The 24,622-nt window shown below is 33.0% G+C and overlaps 1 protein-coding gene and 1 long non-coding RNA gene across 2 annotated transcripts; both read left to right on the top strand.

Moving 5' to 3' along the window:
* Positions 1-48: 48 nt before the first annotated feature.
* LOC126890600 (probable Golgi SNAP receptor complex member 2) lies at positions 49-16,684 on the top strand. The gene is made up of 2 exons (XM_050659672.1): positions 49-320; positions 16,063-16,684. Exons 1-2 carry the CDS (start codon positions 187-189, stop codon positions 16,562-16,564), a joined length of 636 nt encoding a protein of 211 aa, XP_050515629.1. The 5' UTR covers positions 49-186; the 3' UTR covers positions 16,565-16,684.
* On the top strand, positions 3,173-13,843 carry LOC126890601 (uncharacterized). Its single transcript, XR_007700383.1, has 2 exons — positions 3,173-3,314; positions 13,606-13,843. It is a non-coding gene; the product is annotated as an uncharacterized LOC126890601 (long non-coding RNA).
* Positions 16,685-24,622: the final 7,938 nt, after the last annotated feature.

Raw genomic sequence — 24,622 nt, forward strand, 5'->3', positions numbered from 1 at the left:
CGACACAGCATAATAAATGAAACGTTTTGCGTTTTCTATGCTGTGGCTGTGACCACGATAAAATAGACAAAAAAGAAGTAACCTAATTTATGATTTTTTATGTTTCTGTTTGACAAATTGTTGACAAATCATCTAAAACAAATCAAAACATTTTAATATTCGTCTTCAATGAAATGATATTTAAATATGGACACACTATACAATCAAACCAACAAGTTAATTCAACAAACTCAAGCCAATTTTCAACTACTAGAAGGTAGCGGTAAAAATGCTCTGGACATTGAAGGAGATATTCAACAGAAACTGGATGTAATAAATAGGTAAGCATCTTCTGTTAACTGCTAACAGGTAAGCATTGTTTGCTATTTTTATTTAATAATAGTTATCATCATCATCATCTTGTTGCTACAGCCCTTAGAGGGCCTTGACCTTTTCAATGTTACCTCGTCATCCCTGGTGATGCCTGGCATCTTGTGTTATCCCGTCCATCTACCTCAGCTTTGGTATATCCTGTCTTCTCATTCTCACGGGTTGTGCTGTTAGAATATTTTTTATCATGTTCGATTCAGGGGCCCGGGCTACATGTCCTACCCAATGCAGGTGGTTTCCCCTAATTATAGTGGTAATATCTTTTCCACCAAACGTATGCTTGTAGATATTCTGCAATTCAAAGTTATATCTATGCCTCCATATTCCATTCTCACAGACAGCTCCGAATATTTTGTGTAGCACCTTTCTATCAAAAATCAATAGAGCAGATTAATCTGTTTTAGTTAGCATCCATGTCTCTGATCCATTTGTGAGAATGGGGACTATCAATGTTTTGACAGCCTTATATGAGTTTTTTGAGACAGACCTTTGTTAGCTAAGCACTTTGATAGCCCATGAAAACACCTGTTTCCAATTATTATTATTCGCCTTGGTGTTTCCCCTGGTGTTATTATTGGGGATAACCTATGTCCCTAAATATATGAACTCTTTGACCACTTCGAAGTTTTGGTCATTGATGATTAGATCTGCGACAACATTTACAGCTCTTGTGTTTGTGTTATTCGCCATGAATTTGGTTTTATTTTGATTTATATGTAATCCACTTTTTCTATTATTTATTTATTAAGCCCAACAGGCCTTGAAGACCTAGGGCTGAAAGATTAAATTTTTTTTTCAAGAAAAAAGATACAAAGATTGTAAGATTACAATTACTATTACATTATATATTTATAACACTATATCCTATACTACTATACTATATACAATATTACATTCATTTATATAAAACACTTAATATTCCCTATTGGGACCGTGCAAGTTCGTCAAAGCGACCTCTATTTCTACGCTCTGTACTTTTATTCGCACTTTTAATTATATTGGCCAATTATATTAATCCTGGTGTGACGTTCCGTCACTTATCTAATTAATTATTAATGGGAACACCTTATTGGATTATTGTTAAAATTATTTTCTTATAATATTAAAAACCCGTTCGCACAAAATTCCCTTAGCGACGTCATACTGGGTGTATCGTGGCCACATTGATATTTCGTGAGGTTGGTACTGACGCCTGTCGCCAGCTGTCACGAGGTCGGAACGGTGAAGGGAGGCCATTGACTTGGGAGTGTCATGTGAGTGCAGATGGCGGCGTGAATTTCTTTGTAAATTAAATAAGTTATTTCCTGTTGCATAGTTCAATTATTGCTATTGCAAGTTATATTTGTTTTTTTGGGTGAATTAAAGTGACGGAATAATGGAACTGTAAGAAAACGGATCTCACGCCGGTATGTTTTTTATAATAGTTCTTAAGATGGTATCATAATTTTGGCAATTATAGTTCTCATTATAGATTTAATTTAAATCAAGTCATCGATTGGTTTTATGTAGAATATTGCAGTTTCTATAATGTATCCAGAAAAGATCTTTAATAATATTCTTAATATGTGGTTATGTTCATCAAAATTTTCCAGTTCTGAAACTTTTTCTGACAAAAAAAAAATTTCTTTGTTTTGAAAAGTTCTTCCTGAAACCTATTAAATTTTACTTCATAGACTTCATAATTCTTTTCCCATATCTAGTATGTTCATATATTTTTACAGTACCTATTTCTTTATACAAAACATGTACAACTTCATTTGAAAAAAAAAACCAAATATATTATTTGTTAAGATAAAAAAAAAAAAGAGACATTCTACATGTAAATTGTAATTCTCCTTGTCTATTCGAATCAAGGCCATATTTGTTAAAAGTCTTATCACAACCCATGGTTAAAATGTCAAGCTAGATAGGTTTTTGGGTCAATGAAAGGTCGGTTTTTTGGAGTCTTCTAAAAACCTCCTCGTTAACTTGTCTTCTTACTGCTCTTTCAAACCTGTTTTATTAGAAATAAACTGGGAATATTTTTGTTTTTAGCCATTCTGGAGAAATCTCATTACTGATGGTAAACCCTCTCTAACACCGAGAGCAGACACTTCCAACGTTCGATCAATCAGGGAACAAGCCAAAGGATACCGTCTTCCATTTGTTTTTGTATTGATTCATCATCCTGCACCCTCCGAGGGTAGTTTCATTAGCTATTGGGCAGTTGCACCACTTCGGTGATAACTTCATTCCACGGATTTGGTACCAGACACCAAGGATCGTTGTTGGAACATGTGAAAAGGGGTTTGTTTTGGGGGACATTTGTTCATACCAGTTAAAGACATATTTTTTTTTCTAGTAATATTCAGGACATTTCATACTTTCATAATTTAATTACACATATATGTTTTTCTTTCTCCACAAATTTAAGTACATTTTAGATATAACAGCCATACCTTACAGTTAGTAGTGTTCCCCAAATTTATATAATTCCTGGTAGAAGTTTCGAGCTCGAATATTCTCCACCTACATGTTCTTTTCACTTGGTTTGTATTAATTTTAGACTTGTTTCCTCATTTAATTTAAAAATAATATTAGTTCAATTCACCTAAATTTAAAATCATTTAACTTGCTTCATAATTTTCAATTTTTATTAGATTTTTTGGTAAATATTATTTAACTTTCGCTATTAAACTTTTTATATTAAATTCGAATAAATCCCTAATACCCATCCCCTCAGGAAGGTACTAGTTTTACTTGCTGTTAGTATTTAGAACCACTAGTCAGAAAAGGATCTTTGTATCCAGTACTAAGTTGGTTCATTTAGGGACTTGTTACCCATCAACTCATTGAGAGTTGTATAATATATATTATATACATTAGGTATTTTCATTGTTCTAATATCAGGTAGTATTCAATTAGGGTGTACGTATTACAATCGTACAAGTGTTATTTGGTGAAGGGTTCATACTAATCTAGGTGTAGTTTGTACTTCCTATATTAGAGGTACTCATTTGTAAAAATTTTCTAACCTCATTCACATTATTGTTACATTATTTAATTGTATAAATCTGTAAATGACTTTCACTAGTATCTACCATTTCTTGTCATTTTAGAGTCACATACTAGTCACTTGTTTTAACTCAGAGATTGTGAATATCTAGTAGTTATATTTAATAAATATATACATTTATTGTGAATTTTTTTTAATTCTTTAAATTTATACATTTAATATACTTGTACTACAAATTTAATATACTCTATAGCAGCGTAGAATACCTGGAAGAGTGTTAACCTAGTTAGCCTTCTTCTGGCGCCCAAAAATTTATTCTATTTTCATTATATTATTATATTTACTCTATCTATCTTCTGAACATTATCTTAATATCTTCTTTTCTAGCCATCATTATCATTTCCTTTAATTTATTGTCTGGTCAAAAATAGGCGTGCAAATTGGCAGAATCCTTCCTTGAGTGTCAAGTGGCCATTCTCTTGCATATTTAGCTAGCCATTCAAGTTACATTTATCTATTCATAATTTTTTTCATCCCCTTTCTCTATCAAGTATACTGTTTTCATTTGCATAGTTCCATACTAGTACTACTGCAAAGTAGTATTCTAGTTACTTCGGCTTCTTCAACGTAGAAACCATCCATTTTTGTTCCTTTGGCTACATTAAGTAGGTCTTCTTTTTCCTACGTCTGTTTGGAGTTTATCACTCTCTGTGCATTCACTCCAACAGAAAATCTTCTTCTTTCTTGTTACATCGGCTTCCCAACGTGGTGCCTTATTTTTGGTCTAAGACAGTTCATTTAGGTCATTTCTTTTCTTTTATCTGAAGTTTCTTTGTTATTTCCGTTGGTATATCTATACTCATTTTATTACTTATTTATTTTATCGTTAATATTTTCTGATATTTATCAGGTATTCTTATACGCTGTATTTATTTATTTTTTTTCCATATTTTGAGACCTCATTATAGTTTATGATTGTGCAACTCACATTCTAGATTAGATTTTGTATTTTATTGGGAACTTATATTTAATATTGCTATTACTTATATTACATACAACATATATTTTATTCCTCCATCCAATAGTGGTATATTTGGAGGTACACTTAAGCGTTGATCATATATATTTTTTTTCTAGAGTGGTAGTAAGTTACATATAACTAAAAATTTATTTCCAGTATTTAGGTACTAGATTTTCTTAAGTATACTTTATTTACTGGATCATTTATTTATTTACTTGATCTTATTTATTTATTCGCTTATATACCTGATAATATATATTTGCTGGCCGTTTTGATTTTGTTGGTGTGTTGCTAATCTTTTCTCAGTACTTATATATTCTGCGTGCAAACTTAGTTATATTTCATACTTCTGATCTTTGGACTGTTTGTCAATAATTTTGTTATCATCATGTGTGCTTTTAAAGTGGAACATCTTCTGGTGGACGAATTGGACTATGAGTTGAATATTAGGGACGTAGTACCAGAGGAGTTGGCAACAGTCGATAGAAAACGCAATCTTCTGCGGGGTGCTTTAAAACAAGAAGCAGGCAATAGGAGTTTTCTCCAAATTTCAGCTGCACATATTCCTTTTGAGGAACAACAGAAAGGAATCTCTGAAACATTAGACAGCTTGTCTAAAAAAATCGAGAAGTTTCGGGGAACTGTAAATGATGCAGAATACGCGCGATTAACATCTCGTTTAGCCCATATTTCTGGCCGTGTACACTTGTTACACTGTGCTACTGAAGAACAGGAACCTTTTAAGAAGTCTGTTTCTCTTAGAATATTAACCCTAGAGGGTGAACTTGATTCTAGAGTTAACCCCGTAGCTACCTCTACTCCTAATGCTCCCGTCAACGTATCTAGCTTCACCTACCCCAAACCTGTGCAAGTACACAAATGGGGTATTTCATTTTCTGGTGAAAAACAGCACACTGATGTAATGTCGTTTTTAGAAAGGGTTGAATGTCTTCGTGTGTCTAGAGGTGTCTCTGAAGAGGATTTGTTTGCTGCTTCTGCTGAACTGTTCACCGGTCCAGCTTTTACATGGTTTATGAATAATAGGGGTAGTTTTTCTTGTTGGTTGGATCTGATTAAAAGGTTGAAGTCAGATTTTCTTCCTTACTCATTCCAGGACGATTTACTAGATCAAATTAAAAATCATAAGCAGAAACCTGGGGAATCTGTTACTATGTTTATTAATACTATATTAGGTATGTGTAGTCGTCTAGACACTCCTTTGTCAGATTTATCTAAAATTAAAATTATCCTTAAGTGTCTATTACCCTTTTACCATCAACAATTAGCTCTGATGGACATTCAGAACATTGATGACCTCACTGTAAAGTGCAAACGTTTGGAGGAAACGTTATCCTGGTCTTCTCAACCTCCATCCACATCTAGATCCTCTTCTAATTCTTCTTCTCAGCCAACTTCCTTTAGGCAACGTTCTTGGCAAAATAAGGGTCATGAACATAATGTTTCTGTTGTTAGTTCTGTTGTCTGCTGGAATTGTGGTCAGGTTGGCCACCCGTTTTACAATTGTAGGATTCCTCAAACCCGTATTTTCTGCCATGGTTGTGGCCTAGAGAACACCCTTAAAAGGAACTGTTCTAAGTGTTCGGGAAACGAAATGTCGGAGTTCCGTCCCCTGAGCGTTTCTCCGTCCACCTCCCAATCAGGGAATCAAACTCCATCAGACAACGAGACCGTCGGCCCAAGCACACCCAGCAACTCAAACCCATCTTCCAGTCGGAAAGGGAAGAGAGTACCGTTCAAGAAACAAGCACACACCACAAATCAAAATCAGTCCAGAAATTAACTTTTTGTCAGGATACGTTGAATTCGCAGGGTTCACATGATTACAAATCCACAAATTCTTCTTTAATTAGTAGTGTTAAGCATAATAATAATTTTGATAGTGAAGTAGTTCCATATAACGGTTGTAGCCAACCAAATACTTTAGACTTAGATATTAATTCTCTATTGGTTAGGAAACAAAATGATAATAGGCCGTATCTACCTATACAAATTTTAGGACAACCGTGTTTAGCTTTATTAGATAGTGGCTCTAATATTTCTTTGATAGGGGCACATTCATTAAATTTATTGAAAATTGCTAATATTCCCATTATGCCCATTTCATCCTTGCAAGTATCTACAGCAGATGGTACAGTTCAGTCTATTACAGGCAAACTCCAAATTGAAATCACAGTGGCAAACTTATGTAGGCAAATTACATTTTATGTTATTCCTTCTGTACAGAATTCTATAATTTTAGGTATGGACTTCTTCAATGCATTTAATAGCACCTTAAGTTGTTCTGATTTTTCTTTTTCCATATCTGAATTCAATCTGTCTACTCTTAGTGCTATTCATGATTTTTCCAGTTTATCTAGTGCTGAACAAAGGCAATTGGAGAATATGATCTCTCAGTTTACTACTATTTCTTCAAATGACAAACTAGGTCGTACTTCATTAATATCTCACACTATTGAGGTGGGAAATCCTACTCCCTTCAGATTATATCAGTATCCCATACCTCAAGCCTGGCAGGCAGATTTAGAAAAAGAAGTAGATTCGATGCTTGCTTTAAATATCATAGAACATTCAACGTCGTCCTATTGTTCCCCACTCTGGTTAACAAAGAAGAAGGATGGATCCTTCAGGATCTGCTTTGATGGTCGAAAACTAAACAGTATCACCACTAACAGGGATGCTTATCCAATTCCCCGAATCGACGTGATTTTGAGCAAACTTCAGAATGCCAAATATATCTCTTCGATTGATTTGTCTAAGGCCTTCTTACAGATCCCACTGAGTGAAGAGAGCAAGAAGTATACTGCTTTTGCTGTCAGTGGTAAAGGACTGTTCCAGTTTGTCACCATGCCTTTCGGTCTTGTTTCTGCTCCCCAGACAATGTGTCGTCTGATGGATTTAGTCATTGGTCCACAGTTAGAGCCCTATGTTTTCTATTATTTGGACGATATTTTGGTTGTCACCCCTGATTTTGCCCTTCATATGGAAATTTTAGATAAGTTGTTTTTACGTCTTAAGGAAGCTAATTTAACGATTAATTTGGATAAGTGTCAGTTTTGTCGCCCTAGTCTTAAGTTTTTGGGTTATGTTGTTGATAATCAGGGTCTAAGGACTGATCCTGAGAAAATAGTTGCTATTAAGAATTTCCCTATACCTAAGACCACCACCCAAGTCCGTAGGATATTGGGAATGTGTGGATATTATCGCCGGTTTGTACCTTCGTACTCTACCTTGTTGTCACCCCTTACTGATCTTCTGAAGAACAGGAAAAAAGGGCAGACCATTACTTGGACTCCTGAGGCCGATGAAGCTTTTAGGCGCGTTAAAGAGGCTTTAACTAGCGCACCGGTTATGATGTCACCTAATTTTAACGAGCATTTTTATTTGATGACTGATTGCTCTAATACTGCTTCTGGTGGCGTGTTGTTTCAGTTGAAAGATGGCTCTGAACATCCCATAGCCTACACGAGTAAGAAATTAAATAAGGCCCAGAAAAACTATTCCACCACGGAGAAAGAACTCTTAGCTATCATACATGGGTTAGAAGCATTCCGTTATTATTTAGAGGGTCGTAATTTCACTATAATTACGGACCATAGTTCCTTGGTATGGCTTCATAGTATGAAAAACCCATCTCAGAGACTTTCCCGATGGATATGCAAACTGGCTGCCTATTCATATAAAATTGTTCATCGAAAGGCCAACGGTGTAGTGGTTGCTGATGCTCTTTCCCGTGTCCATGATCTTAATGTTTTAGATTTGTCCACATTAACTCCTGATGAGTGGTATTACAATATGATTGATAGGGTCACTCAAGACCCACAAAATTATCCTGATTTTAAGGTAGAGAACAATATACTGTACAAACACATCTTAAGTCCTATAGAGTCCTTATCCAATATGTCGGAGTGGAAAATAGTTGTACCTACACCAAATAGGGAAAATATTCTGCATATGTTTCATGATGAAGTTACAGCTGGTCATTTTGGGTTTTATAAGACTTATCACCGTATTGCTGAATTATATTATTGGCCTGGCATGCGGAAGTCTATTAAAAAGTACATTTCTAAATGCATGGTTTGTGCTACTTGTAAACCAAGTAATTTACCACAAGCTGGACTTATGGGGTCCTTCAGGAACATTAATTTTCCTTGGCAGATGATCTCAATGGATCTCATTGGACCGTATCCTCGGAGCTACAAGGGTAATACCTATTGCTTGGTAGTTGTGGATTATTTCACCAAATTTCCTTTAGTTTGTCCTCTTCGTCAGGCCACAACTCCAGCAATTTTGAAATATTTGGAGGAACAAGTCTTTTTGGTGTATGGTGTTCCCCAAATTGTGTCATGTGACAACGGTCCTCAGTTTGTATCAAAGGCCTTTAAAGATCTTTTAGCTAAATATAAGGTTCAGAAGACCTTTTATAATGCTGCCTACCATCCTCAAGCCAATCATACTGAGAGAGTGAATCGCAGTATCGTCACAGCCCTTAGGTCCTATACATTCCCAGATCACAGAGCTTGGGATCAATATATCCATTCCATAGCTCAAGCCATAAGGACATCTGTCCATGAGGTGACCCAATGTTCTCCGGCATATCTCAATTTTGGTAGAAATGTTGCTTTATCTGGTGACTATTTTGGTGCAATTTCAGACACTTCCACAAATCTCCCTCAGATATCCGATAACCTTCATCGCTTAGATGATCTCCAGACTCTACCTCAAATTTTTTCTGACATTAGGAAGAAGTTAAAAACTTCCTATTTAAGGAACCAGCAGCAGTATAATTTGAGGAAAAGAGATCTGCGATTCTTCGTTGGAGATAGAGTGTTGAAGCGAAACTTTGTAAAGTCTAATAAGGGTGATGCTATTTCGGCAAAATTTTGCCAGAAATATATTCCCTGTACGGTTGTGAAGGTAATATCCCCTTTAGTGTATGAATTGAAGGACAATTCGACTAACAAACGAATTGGACAATTTCACATAAAGGATTTACTGCCTGATAACACCAGGGATGAGGTTGATTCGTCATCTTCGGAAGAAGATTAACTTTATAGGGTTGTTAGAGCTAACCTCTTCCTCTATTTGTCTTTAGCTCAATCCTTATTATTATTTGATATTATAGTCTAATGTTGTATTCACCATATAGGGCAGGTACATAGCAATTTTATCTTTTGGCATTGTTGTTAGCTGACTTCCAATTTAGGAATCATTAGGTTAATAATTTATGTAATACTCTTATGTATGAGCTTATCATTTTTTTTTGTATTATTAATGGTGCCCTTTAATTACCATGAGTCAACATTTAGCAACTAATCCTGTCGGTAGGATTATCTATTTAATAAGAACTTCACTTGTATTTTTAGTGTGTACACCTCACACCTTATTATAGAAGGGTGTTGATTATTATAGATTTATATTTGAATATGTAGGCTCATACAAGTAAGTTGGTTTAATATTGATATTTATTATGGAACTATGGAACTAACGATATTATACACTACTTATCTCAGGTTGTGTGTTTTATTTTTGATATTTGATTACATACTATCTTTTAAATATATCCTTTATTATCTTCTTATTGGATTTGCCATATAGGAAAGATGTTGTGGGTCTTAATTTGATATTGGTTACTGTATTGATATTTGTCACGGATCTCTTGAATACTTTGTAATAATTTATATCTTTATGCCCTAGACAATATGATTCTGGAATTAGTTTGGAATTTTGATGTGTGTATGGATTTCTTCTTCTGAACTAGTCTGCCAATACTCTGTTAATTCTAGATAGTGAATACGTGGGTTCGAAATTCAGCAACTGATCACTGCTATCCGATTTCGTAACCTGTGTCTTCATGGCAGAGTACGCAGACGTCTATTCGTCATCACATCCTTGTGTAATTAGTCTAATTATTCCAGTTACATGTTTACCATTTGATAGGGAAGTATTTAGTTTATATTATGTCTCGTACTTCATAGTATGTTTTGTTGTTGACTATCCCTATACATAGTAGTTCGTTAATTTGGTGTTTGGGGTGTTTAGACAAATGATTAATTTTTTTTAGTATTTTCCCACTTCTTTCCTTAGGCATCAGTTGTTGTTTAGATTCAGGAATATTTCCTGGATAATTCTATGCATGCGAGAACCCATGAATCTACAGTTTTATTTAAAATTGGTTGCACGTTCTCAACATATTTTTTTTTCTTTCTATCATGTATCATGGTGTCATAGAACTTGTAAGTTCTCTATTTAGATTTTATTATTACAATTGGTTCTTTACCTATGTTTGGTTATTCTACTACCCCTGTTGTAGCAAGATGCTATAATTAGTGTGAATACCAGCATGAACCAATTTTAGTTCATTTAGTATTAGTGAGAATTGGTCCAAAAATCTTTCTGATCGTTCTTCTTTGGATATGCTCTTATAAATCTGGTGTCCATTGATAGTCCGATTTTGGATTAAGTGTCCGATTCTTCACTTATTTTGTTTATTCGGTTGGATAGGTTCGTGTTACCGGATGTGGGTGTACGTAGACCTAATTTATTTCTATGATTTAGTATTGGTGTGAATTGGTCAATAAATCTTCCTGGTCGTTCTTCTTTGGATATGCTTTTATGAATCTGGTGTCCACTGATAGTCCGACTTTGGATGTCTTTGAGTGTCCGGTTCCACATTTATTTTGGTTAATGAGTTTGGATACCTTTGGTATGTTTATTATTTGTATTATTTGATATTGGTGAGAATCGTTCCATAAATCTTCCTGATTGTCCTTCTCTGGATATGCTAGTACGAATCTGGTGTCCATTGTTAGTTCAGTTTTGGATTAAGTGTTCGATTCTTCACTTATTTTAGTTATTGATTTCTTTGGTCTTACTTTAGTATATTTACTTGCGTTATTGTACGAATAGGCTCACACCTTTGCCTGGTTGTTCGTCCTTGGATATACACTTTATAAAGCTGATGTCCCTGGATAGTTCAATTTTGGATTTAGGGCCCATTCGACATTTATTTGTCATTATGAACTTTAGTAAATTATTTAGTTTATCTTTGGCTTTTAGACAAAATGCCGAGGATATCTTAATATCACTTCGAGTCATCTGTTGCGGTTCATGATATCTGCTGCAGTGACCATCCTGCTTTCTCCTGAGGCATGGTTTGTAGTTATTTGTAATCTTGCGAATCGACGAGAAATAATACACTACTACTACTTTAGTTTAATATTTAGAGAAAAAAAAAAAAAAATTTGATTAAATTTTTTTTTCTCCCAGTAGGAGGAGAATGTGACGTTCCGTCACTTATCTAATTAATTATTAATGGGAACACCTTATTGGATTATTGTTAAAATTATTTTCTTATAATATTAAAAACCCGTTCGCACAAAATTCCCTTAGCGACGTCATACTGGGTGTATCGTGGCCACATTGATATTTCGTGAGGTTGGTACTGACGCCTGTCGCCAGCTGTCACGAGGTCGGAACGGTGAAGGGAGGCCATTGACTTGGGAGTGTCATGTGAGTGCAGATGGCGGCGTGAATTTCTTTGTAAATTAAATAAGTTATTTCCTGTTGCATAGTTCAATTATTGCTATTGCAAGTTATATTTGTTTTTTTGGGTGAATTAAAGTGACGGAATAATGGAACTGTAAGAAAACGGATCTCACGCCGGTATGTTTTTTATAATAGTTCTTAAGATGGTATCATAATTTTGGCAATTATAGTTCTCATTATAGATTTAATTTAAATCAAGTCATCGATTGGTTTTATGTAGAATATTGCAGTTTCTATAATGTATCCAGAAAAGATCTTTAATAATATTCTTAATATGTGGTTATGTTCATCAAAATTTTCCAGTTCTGAAACTTTTTCTGACAAAAAAAAAATTTCTTTGTTTTGAAAAGTTCTTCCTGAAACCTATTAAATTTTACTTCATAGACTTCATAATTCTTTTCCCATATCTAGTATGTTCATATATTTTTACAGTACCTATTTCTTTATACAAAACATGTACAACTTCATTTGAAAAAAAAAACCAAATATATTATTTGTTAAGATAAAAAAAAAAAGAGACATTCTACATGTAAATTGTAATTCTCCTTGTCTATTCGAATCAAGGCCATATTTGTTAAAAGTCTTATCACAACCCATGGTTAAAATGTCAAGCTAGATAGGTTTTTGGGTCAATGAAAGGTCGGTTTTTTGGAGTCTTCTAAAAACCTCCTCGTTAACTTGTCTTCTTACTGCTCTTTCAAACCTGTTTTATTAGAAATAAACTGGGAATATTTTTGTTTTTAGCCATTCTGGAGAAATCTCATTACTGATGGTAAACCCTCTCTAACACCGAGAGCAGACACTTCCAACGTTCGATCAATCAGGGAACAAGCCAAAGGATACCGTCTTCCATTTGTTTTTGTATTGATTCATCATCCTGCACCCTCCGAGGGTAGTTTCATTAGCTATTGGGCAGTTGCACCACTTCGGTGATAACTTCATTCCACGGATTTGGTACCAGACACCAAGGATCGTTGTTGGAACATGTGAAAAGGGGTTTGTTTTGGGGGACATTTGTTCATACCAGTTAAAGACATATTTTTTTTTCTAGTAATATTCAGGACATTTCATACTTTCATAATTTAATTACACATATATGTTTTTCTTTCTCCACAAATTTAAGTACATTTTAGATATAACAGCCATACCTTACAGTTAGTAGTGTTCCCCAAATTTATATAATTCCTGGTAGAAGTTTCGAGCTCGAATATTCTCCACCTACATGTTCTTTTCACTTGGTTTGTATTAATTTTAGACTTGTTTCCTCATTTAATTTAAAAATAATATTAGTTCAATTCACCTAAATTTAAAATCATTTAACTTGCTTCATAATTTTCAATTTTTATTAGATTTTTTGGTAAATATTATTTAACTTTCGCTATTAAACTTTTTATATTAAATTCGAATAAATCCCTAATACCCATCCCCTCAGGAAGGTACTAGTTTTACTTGCTGTTAGTATTTAGAACCACTAGTCAGAAAAGGATCTTTGTATCCAGTACTAAGTTGGTTCATTTAGGGACTTGTTACCCATCAACTCATTGAGAGTTGTATAATATATATTATATACATTAGGTATTTTCATTGTTCTAATATCAGGTAGTATTCAATTAGGGTGTACGTATTACAATCGTACAAGTGTTATTTGGTGAAGGGTTCATACTAATCTAGGTGTAGTTTGTACTTCCTATATTAGAGGTACTCATTTGTAAAAATTTTCTAACCTCATTCACATTATTGTTACATTATTTAATTGTATAAATCTGTAAATGACTTTCACTAGTATCTACCATTTCTTGTCATTTTAGAGTCACATACTAGTCACTTGTTTTAACTCAGAGATTGTGAATATCTAGTAGTTATATTTAATAAATATATACATTTATTGTGAATTTTTTTTAATTCTTTAAATTTATACATTTAATATACTTGTACTACAAATTTAATATACTCTATAGCAGCGTAGAATACCTGGAAGAGTGTTAACCTAGTTAGCCTTCTTCTGGCGCCCAAAAATTTATTCTATTTTCATTATATTATTATATTTACTCTATCTATCTTCTGAACATTATCTTAATATCTTCTTTTCTAGCCATCATTATCATTTCCTTTAATTTATTGTCTGGTCAAAAATAGGCGTGCAAATTGGCAGAATCCTTCCTTGAGTGTCAAGTGGCCATTCTCTTGCATATTTAGCTAGCCATTCAAGTTACATTTATCTATTCATAATTTTTTTCATCCCCTTTCTCTATCAAGTATACTGTTTTCATTTGCATAGTTCCATACTAGTACTACTGCAAAGTAGTATTCTAGTTACTTCGGCTTCTTCAACGTAGAAACCATCCATTTTTGTTCCTTTGGCTACATTAAGTAGGTCTTCTTTTTCCTACGTCTGTTTGGAGTTTATCACTCTCTGTGCATTCACTCCAACAGAAAATCTTCTTCTTTCTTGTTACACTGGTTGCCGGATAATTGTCAAGGCCATAGTCCAAAAAAATAATAAGAAGAAAAAATAAGATGCAGGTTATGTTATGCAAACGTAAACAATTGTATGTAGTAAATAAAATTAGTTATTAAAATGCAGTACTGCAAGCAAAATACAATTAATTAAATTTACCTTTATATAATAATTGCATATCATATCAATATTGTGGAGCAATATATAATTTTTCTGCTTCAATGACAGAAGGTATGAAATATACGTCAATTTGACAATTTCAATTGACAATATGAATTATTTAAGATAGTTGCAATATTTCTCCGCGACTCGTGCATGGTCGTTTCTTGTTTCCCTTCCAAGTACTTGCACACAGCGAATAGTCTTTCCATACATTTCTTGACCACTTCCTTCCATTGTTTTCTGTCCAAAGATTTTTCTTTCCAGTTCACAATATTACTCTTTTGTAAGTCTTCATATACACCCTCTATCCATCTCCTTCTTGGTCTACCTATTCTTCTTTTTTGGATTGGCTTACGTGATAGTACCATTTTTGGCATTCTTTCCCTTCCTATTCTTTCAATGTGTCCTAAATATCGGATTCTCTGTGCTTTAATTGCCATCGTTATTTTTGGTTCGTTATAGAGTTCTTCAAGTTCCTTATTATTTCTTCCTCTCCATTGACCATCTATTTTCACGCCTCCATATATTGCTCTTTGTATTTTTCGTTCCCATCTTTCTAAAAGGTCTATTTCTGATTTTTTAAGCACCCATGTTTCACATGCATAATATGTAGCTGTAGGTCTGATAACGGGTTTGTAGATTCTTATTTTTGTTTTTCTTGAGACATATTTTGATACCTCTCTGAGTGGACGACTTTTTCTAAGGTTACATTAAAAGCTGACATGCCAGCGCATCTCCCTGCCTTAACCCCCTATGTATTTCAAATGGGGTTGACGAGTTGTTTTGAATTTTTACTGCTGATAGCATCTTCGCCATTGTCACTTTTATCATACATATGAGTTTTTTTTTAAATTCCTAAATTTCTAACTAATTTATAGCATTGTAAAGACTTGGTGTTAAGACACTGTCATATGCCACTTTAAAATCAGATTTAGTGCTGCAGATTTAATAGTCATAGTCATAGTCATAGTAATATTTTATTGATCCTTTAAGACATTCAAAATAAATGTATAGGATACATGTCACTACAGAATTCAGTATAAAAAAACATTAATGTGTATAATACAATATTCACAGTGTAACAAAATTGACAAAACATAAAATATATAAAATAACATTTTTACAAGTAAAATATGAAGCTACTGCAGTTTGTCCTCCAGATATTCATTTATAGAATAATATGCTTTTCTTAGGAGTAAATCTTTAACATTTTTTTAAATTTACTTGAAATTAAAAATCACACTAAATTTTCCCTTTTTTTTCACCCCTGTAACATATTTAACTAAACATTATAGAAGTTTTTTGGGTCTTTCGGCCCTCTGTAATAATGTAATCTTTCATTCTGCTTTAAATTTTTCAAAAATAATTATTAGTTTTCTCAGGATTCGAAAAAAAAATGAATGCATTTAAATAACAACGCACCAAGATTTTGCGCCTACTCCCTTATCTAACATATTATTATTATTATTAATTATTTTTTACTTTTTTTAGCAATTGTAACAAATTGGATTTATACACATTAAAAGTACCCTTAGATCAGCGACAAAATGCTAAAATGCGGTGTGATCAATTAAAATATGATAGTAGGCATTTACAAGCTGCTCTTGCCGCTGCTCAGCAAAAAAGACTTCGCAGAGAAGCAGCAGCCAACGAAAGAGAACAACTTTTAAACAGACGTTTTACAGCTAATCCTGACATGACTAGCATCAATATTGATTATGCAGTACAACATCAAGGTTCTCTTCAAAATGCTCATCGAGGTGTAGATGAAATGCTTGTTACAGGAAACAACACTTTAGATTCACTGAGAAGTCAAAGAGCAACCTTAAAAGGAGCCCATAAAAGAATCATGGATATGGCGAATACTCTTGGCTTGAGTAATCATACCATGAAATTGATAGAGAAGAGAGTACACGAAGATAAATTCATATTTCTTTTAGGAGTATTTATAACTGTTATTGTGATAATTTTAGTTGTTATTTATTTGACCTAATGTTTTTGAAAATATAGTACCATTTATCACAGCATTTACATAAAGTTCTTAGTTAATTGTTATAAATTATGATGTAAAACTGAAAGTATTCTTTGGTAATATAATTTATATTAAAATGTAGCTGTTATTAGTTAATTAGCAAGGAATGAGAAGTCCCATATGTAAACAATAAATCTGAAACCTCTTGAGGAACCACTTTCTGGTAAAATCCTTAATCTCTGTCTTTTATAATTTATAAGGCAAGGAGATGACCAATAAAGGAGACGAAAAGGACCTTAACAATATGCAGTCACATTCCGTCGATTCGTCTAGGAAAAATTCCAACGAAAATTTGTTCCGTGTACTCAAAATATGAGTAAAATGAAAAATTAAAGACAGCTTATGTTTCATTTCGGTTCAGAGATGATCCTTCATCCCCATACGTACTTTTCGGTCTTTCCCGTAGATATATAATACACTAGCTTGTGCCCTGCTATCTTAAAATGGGTGACGGTTGCGACAGATAAATGAGCCTATTTGGTCGGTAGTCTCTTTCTAATTCAAGGGGAATATCGACGACGTCACTATCCTACTTTATCGAGTATCATTTAAATGTTATGACAGTTCGAGCAGGTGGCCACGAGAAAATTGTCTTTGGTTCAGAACGTGGATAATCGCGGTTCGAATCCCATACCAATCTTTACTTCTTTTATTTTTAATTTAATCAATATTGCGTTTATTAGATATTATTACATCTCTAAAGTAAATCTATGCAAAGAAATATATAGCAAATAAGAAAAACTGTGTAGGTACCAATAGATTTTTAAAAATATAAAAGCCAATGTTATTTTTTTAATAAGTTACCTAATGGTAGAATAGTATAAAGTAATTGTTAAATGTTCGTACAAATTACCAATAATTAATATTAACATAATGTACCATCGATTTATTCTAATTAGACATTATTTATATTTATGAAACTATTGTTACAATTTTTTGAAAAGGCAGAAGCAAAACAAACATCATTCGAATAAGGCCGAATTTATATTAATAGCGAACGACTTTTATTATTTTACTATGCAGTTCACACTCACAGATTAATATTGTAAGGATAAGTGAACTTACAGTGAAGTGGAATTTATTTTTTTCGATGAGAAATATCTAAATGTTGTAATGTCTATATAATTTTTGTGTTTTAATTTGATTTGTCCGTAGAAAGAATGACTTGTCCTATACATTGTATAATATGTCTCAAAGGATGAATCAGTACCTATTTAAATATTTTTTGTATTATTTTTACATATTACAAAAGAAATAAAAGTACAATTCTACTGTTAACGTATTTTGTTTACAGTAGAAAGTTTTTTATAATTATTAATGTGAGGATTATACTAAATCGAAACCACAAAATGCTAATATTGATTGGTAATTATTATTATACTACGAGTATAATTTAACAATACCTATATTAATAATTTATAGTATATATTCCAATATTAACTTATTATACATACATTTATTATCTGCTAGATTTACTTAGGTCCATTTTCTAGATCTAAAAATATGTTATGTAAAGTTAGTATGGATTTGAACCACGATTATCCACGTTCTGAATCAAAGACCATTTCTCGTCACTACCCGCTTGAACTGTCAAAACATAATACTCGATAGAGTGGGATAGTCACGTCGTTGATATTCCCCTTGAATTAAAAAGAGACTACCGACCAAATAGGCTCATTTATCTCTGTCGCAACCGTCACCCATTTTAAGATAGCAGCGCGCAATCTAGTGTATTATATATCTATGGTCTCTCCAGACCTCCTCAATGGGGCTACATGAACACCTCTGAATGGAGGCGAAACCAAACTGTCTATTTAAGCTGAATTATAAAATTAATTCGCGTATCGGACGCTGTAGCGACATCTGTTAATGAAATGAGAAGTCCCAATGTAAACAATAAATCTGAAACCTCTCGTGGAACCATTTTCTGGTAACATCCTTAATCTCTGCCTTTTACAATTTATAAGGCAAGGAGATGAAAGAGACTCTACAGTATGCAGTCACAACCAACGAAAGTTGGTTCCGTGTACTCAGAATATGAGTGAATTGAATTAAAAATCATGTGTAATGTTTTTCACAATAATACACGACTCATTTAGGAAAATTATCGATTTCGCCTATTTTACTTTAAAATTGATTTGAGAGTTAGAGCCTTTTTTGAAAGAAAAATGAATGTAAGTGCATTTCTGCGCAGGATATTTTTTGGAGCTCATCCAATTTAATAGGTTTTAAAGTATTTGTTCGTTTTTTTACACACAATATGGTGATGTGTCGCCACTAGCAATAGTGTTAAAAAACAGAGACTAAGCTTCCGTTGAAGATATTGTTTTCTTAATACACCTCTAGATTCCAGATAATTTGTTTTTTTTTTCACCGCTTTTTCTGATTTTTACAAGTTAGCATCTCTGTAAGGCATTTTTGACATGACGTAATCTTTGTTTTTCTGGTATATGATTAAAAAAATGCACACGGAAAATACGCTTTAAATTCGCATTTAAAAGAACTATTAGCGCATATAATTCATTTATATGCGTTTAGGCCTGTATCCCGCGTACCAAAAAAAGTTGATTAATAGCAAGCTGAAAATTTGTTAATAGCTTTAACGTTGTCTAGTCAGACAAACTTTGATGTACGGGAACACTGGATCAGGGGAAGTTTTAATTGTGGAACAGGTTACAGGTTTCGAACGTTAGACTACGAAAACGTCCCATGTATTTTGTCGGACAGAACTTCCAATTTATTTGTTTTGTTACCCTTTCATTAAACTCTCATCATCTCTAAAATCAGACTGCTATTTACCACCAATATAATACCTGTTATTTGACATGTTCTACGTGTTGGACTTATTAAAATGCCCAACATATTTGTCGGACAAACATTTTTTCATATATTACATAAAGTTTGCTATTGAATAAACTTAAAAACAACCTGCTAGTTTTCACAATCATAAACTTGTCAGGATGACACGTTCCACAATTAAAACTTCCCCTGTCCCAGTGTTTCCATACATCAAAGTTTGTCTGACTAGACACCGTTAAGTTATTAACTTAGCTTGCTATTAATTTACTTTTTTTGGTACACGGGATCAGGTCTAGTTTATATGGTAACCTAATATTTTATAGACAGTGGCGTAGCTGAGAGGCCCGCAAGGCGGGGGGGCCCGACGTTAGGAGGGGCCCCTTAAAGCCTTCAAGCTTAATACTTATACTTTTTTTAAATTGGGGACCAAAACATATTTTTCTAAGCATTAAAATGGGGAATTTGGAATTTTGGAAGGAAGTAATGACGCGGGTAATTGACGTAATTCTTACTCTTTCCGGGTGCAATTTAGCGTTTAGTGGACATGTTGGTAGTTTAGATGAAAGTGAATCCGATAAAGGTAATTTTTGTCGGTGGTTCTTTTACTAGCTAAATATGATCCAGTTTTAGCTAAATTAATCGATGAAAACAATAACTTTAAAACAAATTAATTAAGTTCCCAAATACAAAACGAAGTTATAAATTTGCTGGCTCAAGAAACTGAAATTTGATTAATTTAATTAAAAAAGTTCTTTTTATTAAATAATTCTTGATACCACTCAAATTTCAAAACAGGAGCAGCTTAGTTTTATTTTCCGTTATGTAAAAATAACTTGCGACGAAAATAATATACCTTCCAAAGTAGAAGTTGTTGAAGTTTTTTGGGATTTATTCGCATATCCCACATAACAATTTCATGTTCTTAGTAGATTCATAGAACATACTTTTCAGAAAAAGTATATACTAAGAATATGCGTAATTACCATTGCGAATGTGCAGAGCACATACTGAGTATATACTACATTACAGTACTTAAACGTTCTATGTATATACTTAGAATGTACTACCGCACTTCTTCTCAGTATATACCAAGAATATACTTTTTAGGATATTCTAAGAAGGTGCTATAAACCTTCTATTTATATACTTAGAATGTACTACCTCACATCTTTTAGTATATAGGAAGAATGTACTTTTTAGTATATGGGAAGAATATTACAAGGAAGTGCTATATTGCTCAGAAGCATGTTTTCAGCATCACCGAATCTCATCCTAGGTTCTACTTTCTACTAAATTTACATATTACATATGAGAATGTAGTTAGTACATTCTACAATATTACTTAAAAAGTAAATATAAAATATTATATAAATTTTAGTTAGTTATATCAATATTATATAGGTAAGTAGGTATATATATTTAGTTATTATGTGCATATAAAAATATAAATGCTGAATATATAAATTTATATATTCATATTCATATACCTATCGTACCCAAATAAATATTATGTAACATATGTATGTAAATAACTAAAATTTATATGTTGCTTATATGTACCTATATACATACTTACTATTTAAGTAATATTGAAGTACCAAAATGAATTTTTTATTTGTAAGTTGACCGCAAACAAAATAAAACGTTTAATTATGCATGTTCCTATTCCTGGTTGAAATACTTGGTCTTCCTCACAACACAGCATAGACATTGTTAGTGTTAAGTGTAGACACAAATGCCAAATGCCTATTCAGTAACTATTTTCATATTTTGTATTTTTCCTTTGTTCCCAACCCCCTACCCGCTAACCCCTATGCAGGTATGCAGCGGTCGTTTCCGCTTTGTTTGTGCCGGTTGTGGGTTTTGGCTCAGCCACACAGCTTACCTGAATGTCAATTCCATGTAAAAATAAAATTCTTCATAAGAATACTCAATAAACTTAATCAAAATAGTAAATGCATTTCAGTTATGAAAGCGAAACGACAATTTCTCCTTTTTCGTTAATACAATTAATTCTTAAACATTTTTACCATACAATTAAAACAATTTTAAATAATGAATTCGGTAGTTTAATTAATAGTAGGTACCTACATACATAAATTTTTAAATTTCATTAATTATTCTTAACGAAGTTGATAATCTATAGGCTAACATTATTCTTCCTATACATACACATATATTATTTTTAAGATATTTTAAAAGTATCTACTTATAAGTATGTGTTAAGAATGTACTTATAAGTATGTGCTAAGAATATTCGGTAAAAGTATATTCTGAGAATAGTATCTACTTATAAGTATGTGTTAAGAATGTACTTATAAGTATGTGCTAAGAATATTCGGTAAAGGTACATTCTAAGAATAAACTTTTACGAATATTCCGAGTTACTACGTACACGAATGTACTCAGTATATTCGGTACGAGAATATACTTTAAAGTATGTGCAAAGAACATGAAATTTAGAATGTTTTTTAAGGTACATGCTATGCTTGTACTACGCATATACTAAAAAGAATATACTCTGACGAATGTTGGTAGTATATGCTTAGAACATGATACGAACATCATTGTTATGTGGGATTAGACCAAAGTAAAATGAAATTAAATGTAAAATGAAATTTTAAAATGAATACAATCAAAGCACCTTTCCATACACAACTGCAGAGGAAAGGGGTATGATGGGGCAAGCGTTATGAGTGGTGTATATTCAGGCGTACAAAGGCGCATAACTGACATTGAAAAAACAGATTCCTATATTCACTGTGCATCTCATAATATGAACCTAATAGTGTTGAATGATGCCGTTGCTGGTGTACAGGTTGTTTTTTTACGATATAATTAAGAGCTTATATGGTTTTTTTTAATGTAAGTATTAAAAGATGGGATGTCTGTACTATGTAGTATTATGACTATGGATACATCGCGTTTGCCAACACTTAAAAGGTTATGTGAAACCCGGTGGTCATCCAGATATAATATGATGCTGTTATGGCTTTGCGTCGAGCTTTCCGACAAGTAATGAAATCTTTAACGAAAATTTCATTGCCATCTAAAAAAACGATGAAAAGTTAGAAGTTAATGCTTTATTCCATTATTAGAGCATATTAATATGATTAATTTTGAATTTTGCCGTTATTACTATTCAATCTAAAATACTTAACTTAATTATTAATCTAACATTAAAACTTTTGAAATCTGAAACGGCAGAGTTAACGGTCGCCCTTCAATTTTTTGAAAAAACTCGTGATAATCTTCGAGAAATGAGAAATTCGTTTTCCTAAACTTTAGCAGAAATAGTGGGGTATTATATGGAATTTAAAAATAAACGGATAAAACGTATAAAAAAAATTAGGACGAGCTCAGCTGCGAAGAAAAAATAACTTGTTGCAAAACCATTTAAAAATCAAAACCAAAAGTTAATGTTTTCAACGTAATTTAGATATATTGAAACAACTTACTAATAAGTTAGTCGGATTAAGAGGCATGTATAGAGGTTTTCATGTCTATTCACAAAAAATCTATTATAAACACTATCTGATGAAGACTTATTAAATAAAGGCCAAATATTGTCATTTACACATACCTATTTTAGTAATTATATTGTTATTACCTAGTTGTTGTTATGTTTATAATACAAAAAATTGTCGCGGGGGGCCTCAATCTTCAGCTACGCCACTGTTTATAGATATATCTATTTTTTAAAATAATACTACATAATTATAAACCGTGTATCATCATCATCAGTCCGTTTTAAGTCCACTGTAGGACATAGTGCCCCCCTATACGTATCCAAAGTGCACGGGCCTTATTGTGCACTATGGATGCAATTTTTCGTCATCTTTCGTAGATCATTTTGAGATCGCGTAGGTGGTCTTCCTATTTGGTTTATCTGAACTTGGTCTCCATTCAGATAACTTGCGTGTCCACCGTTCATCCTTCATCGGTGCCACGTGGCCAGCCCATCTTCATCTCAATCTGCAAGCACTTTCCACAACATCTGTAACACTGGTTCTGATAATAATGACTGATTAGAGAAGAGATTAATAAATAACACACATTTTTTAATACATTTTATTGGTTCATATTATTATAGGTACCTACCGTATTAAGATAAACAGCAGTTCTACATGTACAGTATTATTAACATTATATGTGTTTTTTTGTTTATAAATATCACATACAGTCGAAAAAATGAAACAATACCCATGAACGATCATATCAAGCACATATTTTGGATTTGCTGCCTTTTTCTATAAATAACAAACAAGAGAGATAGATTATTAAGTGTTGTCTACTAAGCAAAAACGTTATCCAAGACATACGCAGTTACATACATATTTATAATTGGCAGAGTGAGACGGCGATACAATTGTTCAACGTAGTTATATTAATTTAGTAGAAAATTTAAACTCACACTTGACTATCTCTGTACTTCTAATGTCATTCTTAGAAAAACATTCAACATCAGTAGAGATAATGATTGTATAAAGTACTATTCGAGTAATCGTGCTGGTCAACTATAATCTGACAAATTCGATTTCTGTCACTTTGACAGTGAAACTGGGTTAGGTTCGGTAGAGTTTATAAATTTTAATAATCAGTCGTATGTATTTACTTGGGTGTTTATAATCAATGCTTGAATAAACTCAGTTCTTTTAAGAGCTATTTTTATATATTATATTGTATTTTTGGTTTGGTAAGTATTTATTTAATTAAAATAAGTCAATAAAATTTGTAAGTAATCATCTGTCAATATGGTTAACTTCTGTAGGTATTCATTTCTAGAAAACAAATTGCATTTTCTTAACACTATATTCATTCAAAAAGGACTTCTTCTTCTTCTTCTTTTGCCCTTTAATTCGTCCAATTCTGAACATAGGCTTCCCCCAGTTTCCTCCATTCGCTTCTGTTTAGTGCTTTCTGTTTCCAGTGCGTTCCTCCTATCTTTTTAATGTCGTCTCCCCATCTCATCTGGGGTCGTCCTCTTGCTCTCTTTCCTGTCCATGGTCTCCATTGTTGTATCGTGCTATTCCACCTATTGTCCGTTTGTCTAGCGTTATGACCTGCGAAGCTCCATTTTAGCCTGGTTATATGTTGGCCTGCGTCTTTGACTTTTGTTCTATTTCTGACCCAGTTGTTTTGCTTTTTGTCTGTCAATTTTACTCCTAACATTGCTCTCTCCATGGCTCTTTGTGTCTTTATTATTTTATCCATGTTTGC

Source organism: Diabrotica virgifera, chromosome 8 (genome assembly GCF_917563875.1).
Source record: "Diabrotica virgifera virgifera chromosome 8, PGI_DIABVI_V3a".
In the NCBI taxonomy this organism is placed as follows: Eukaryota; Metazoa; Arthropoda; class Insecta; order Coleoptera; family Chrysomelidae; genus Diabrotica; species Diabrotica virgifera.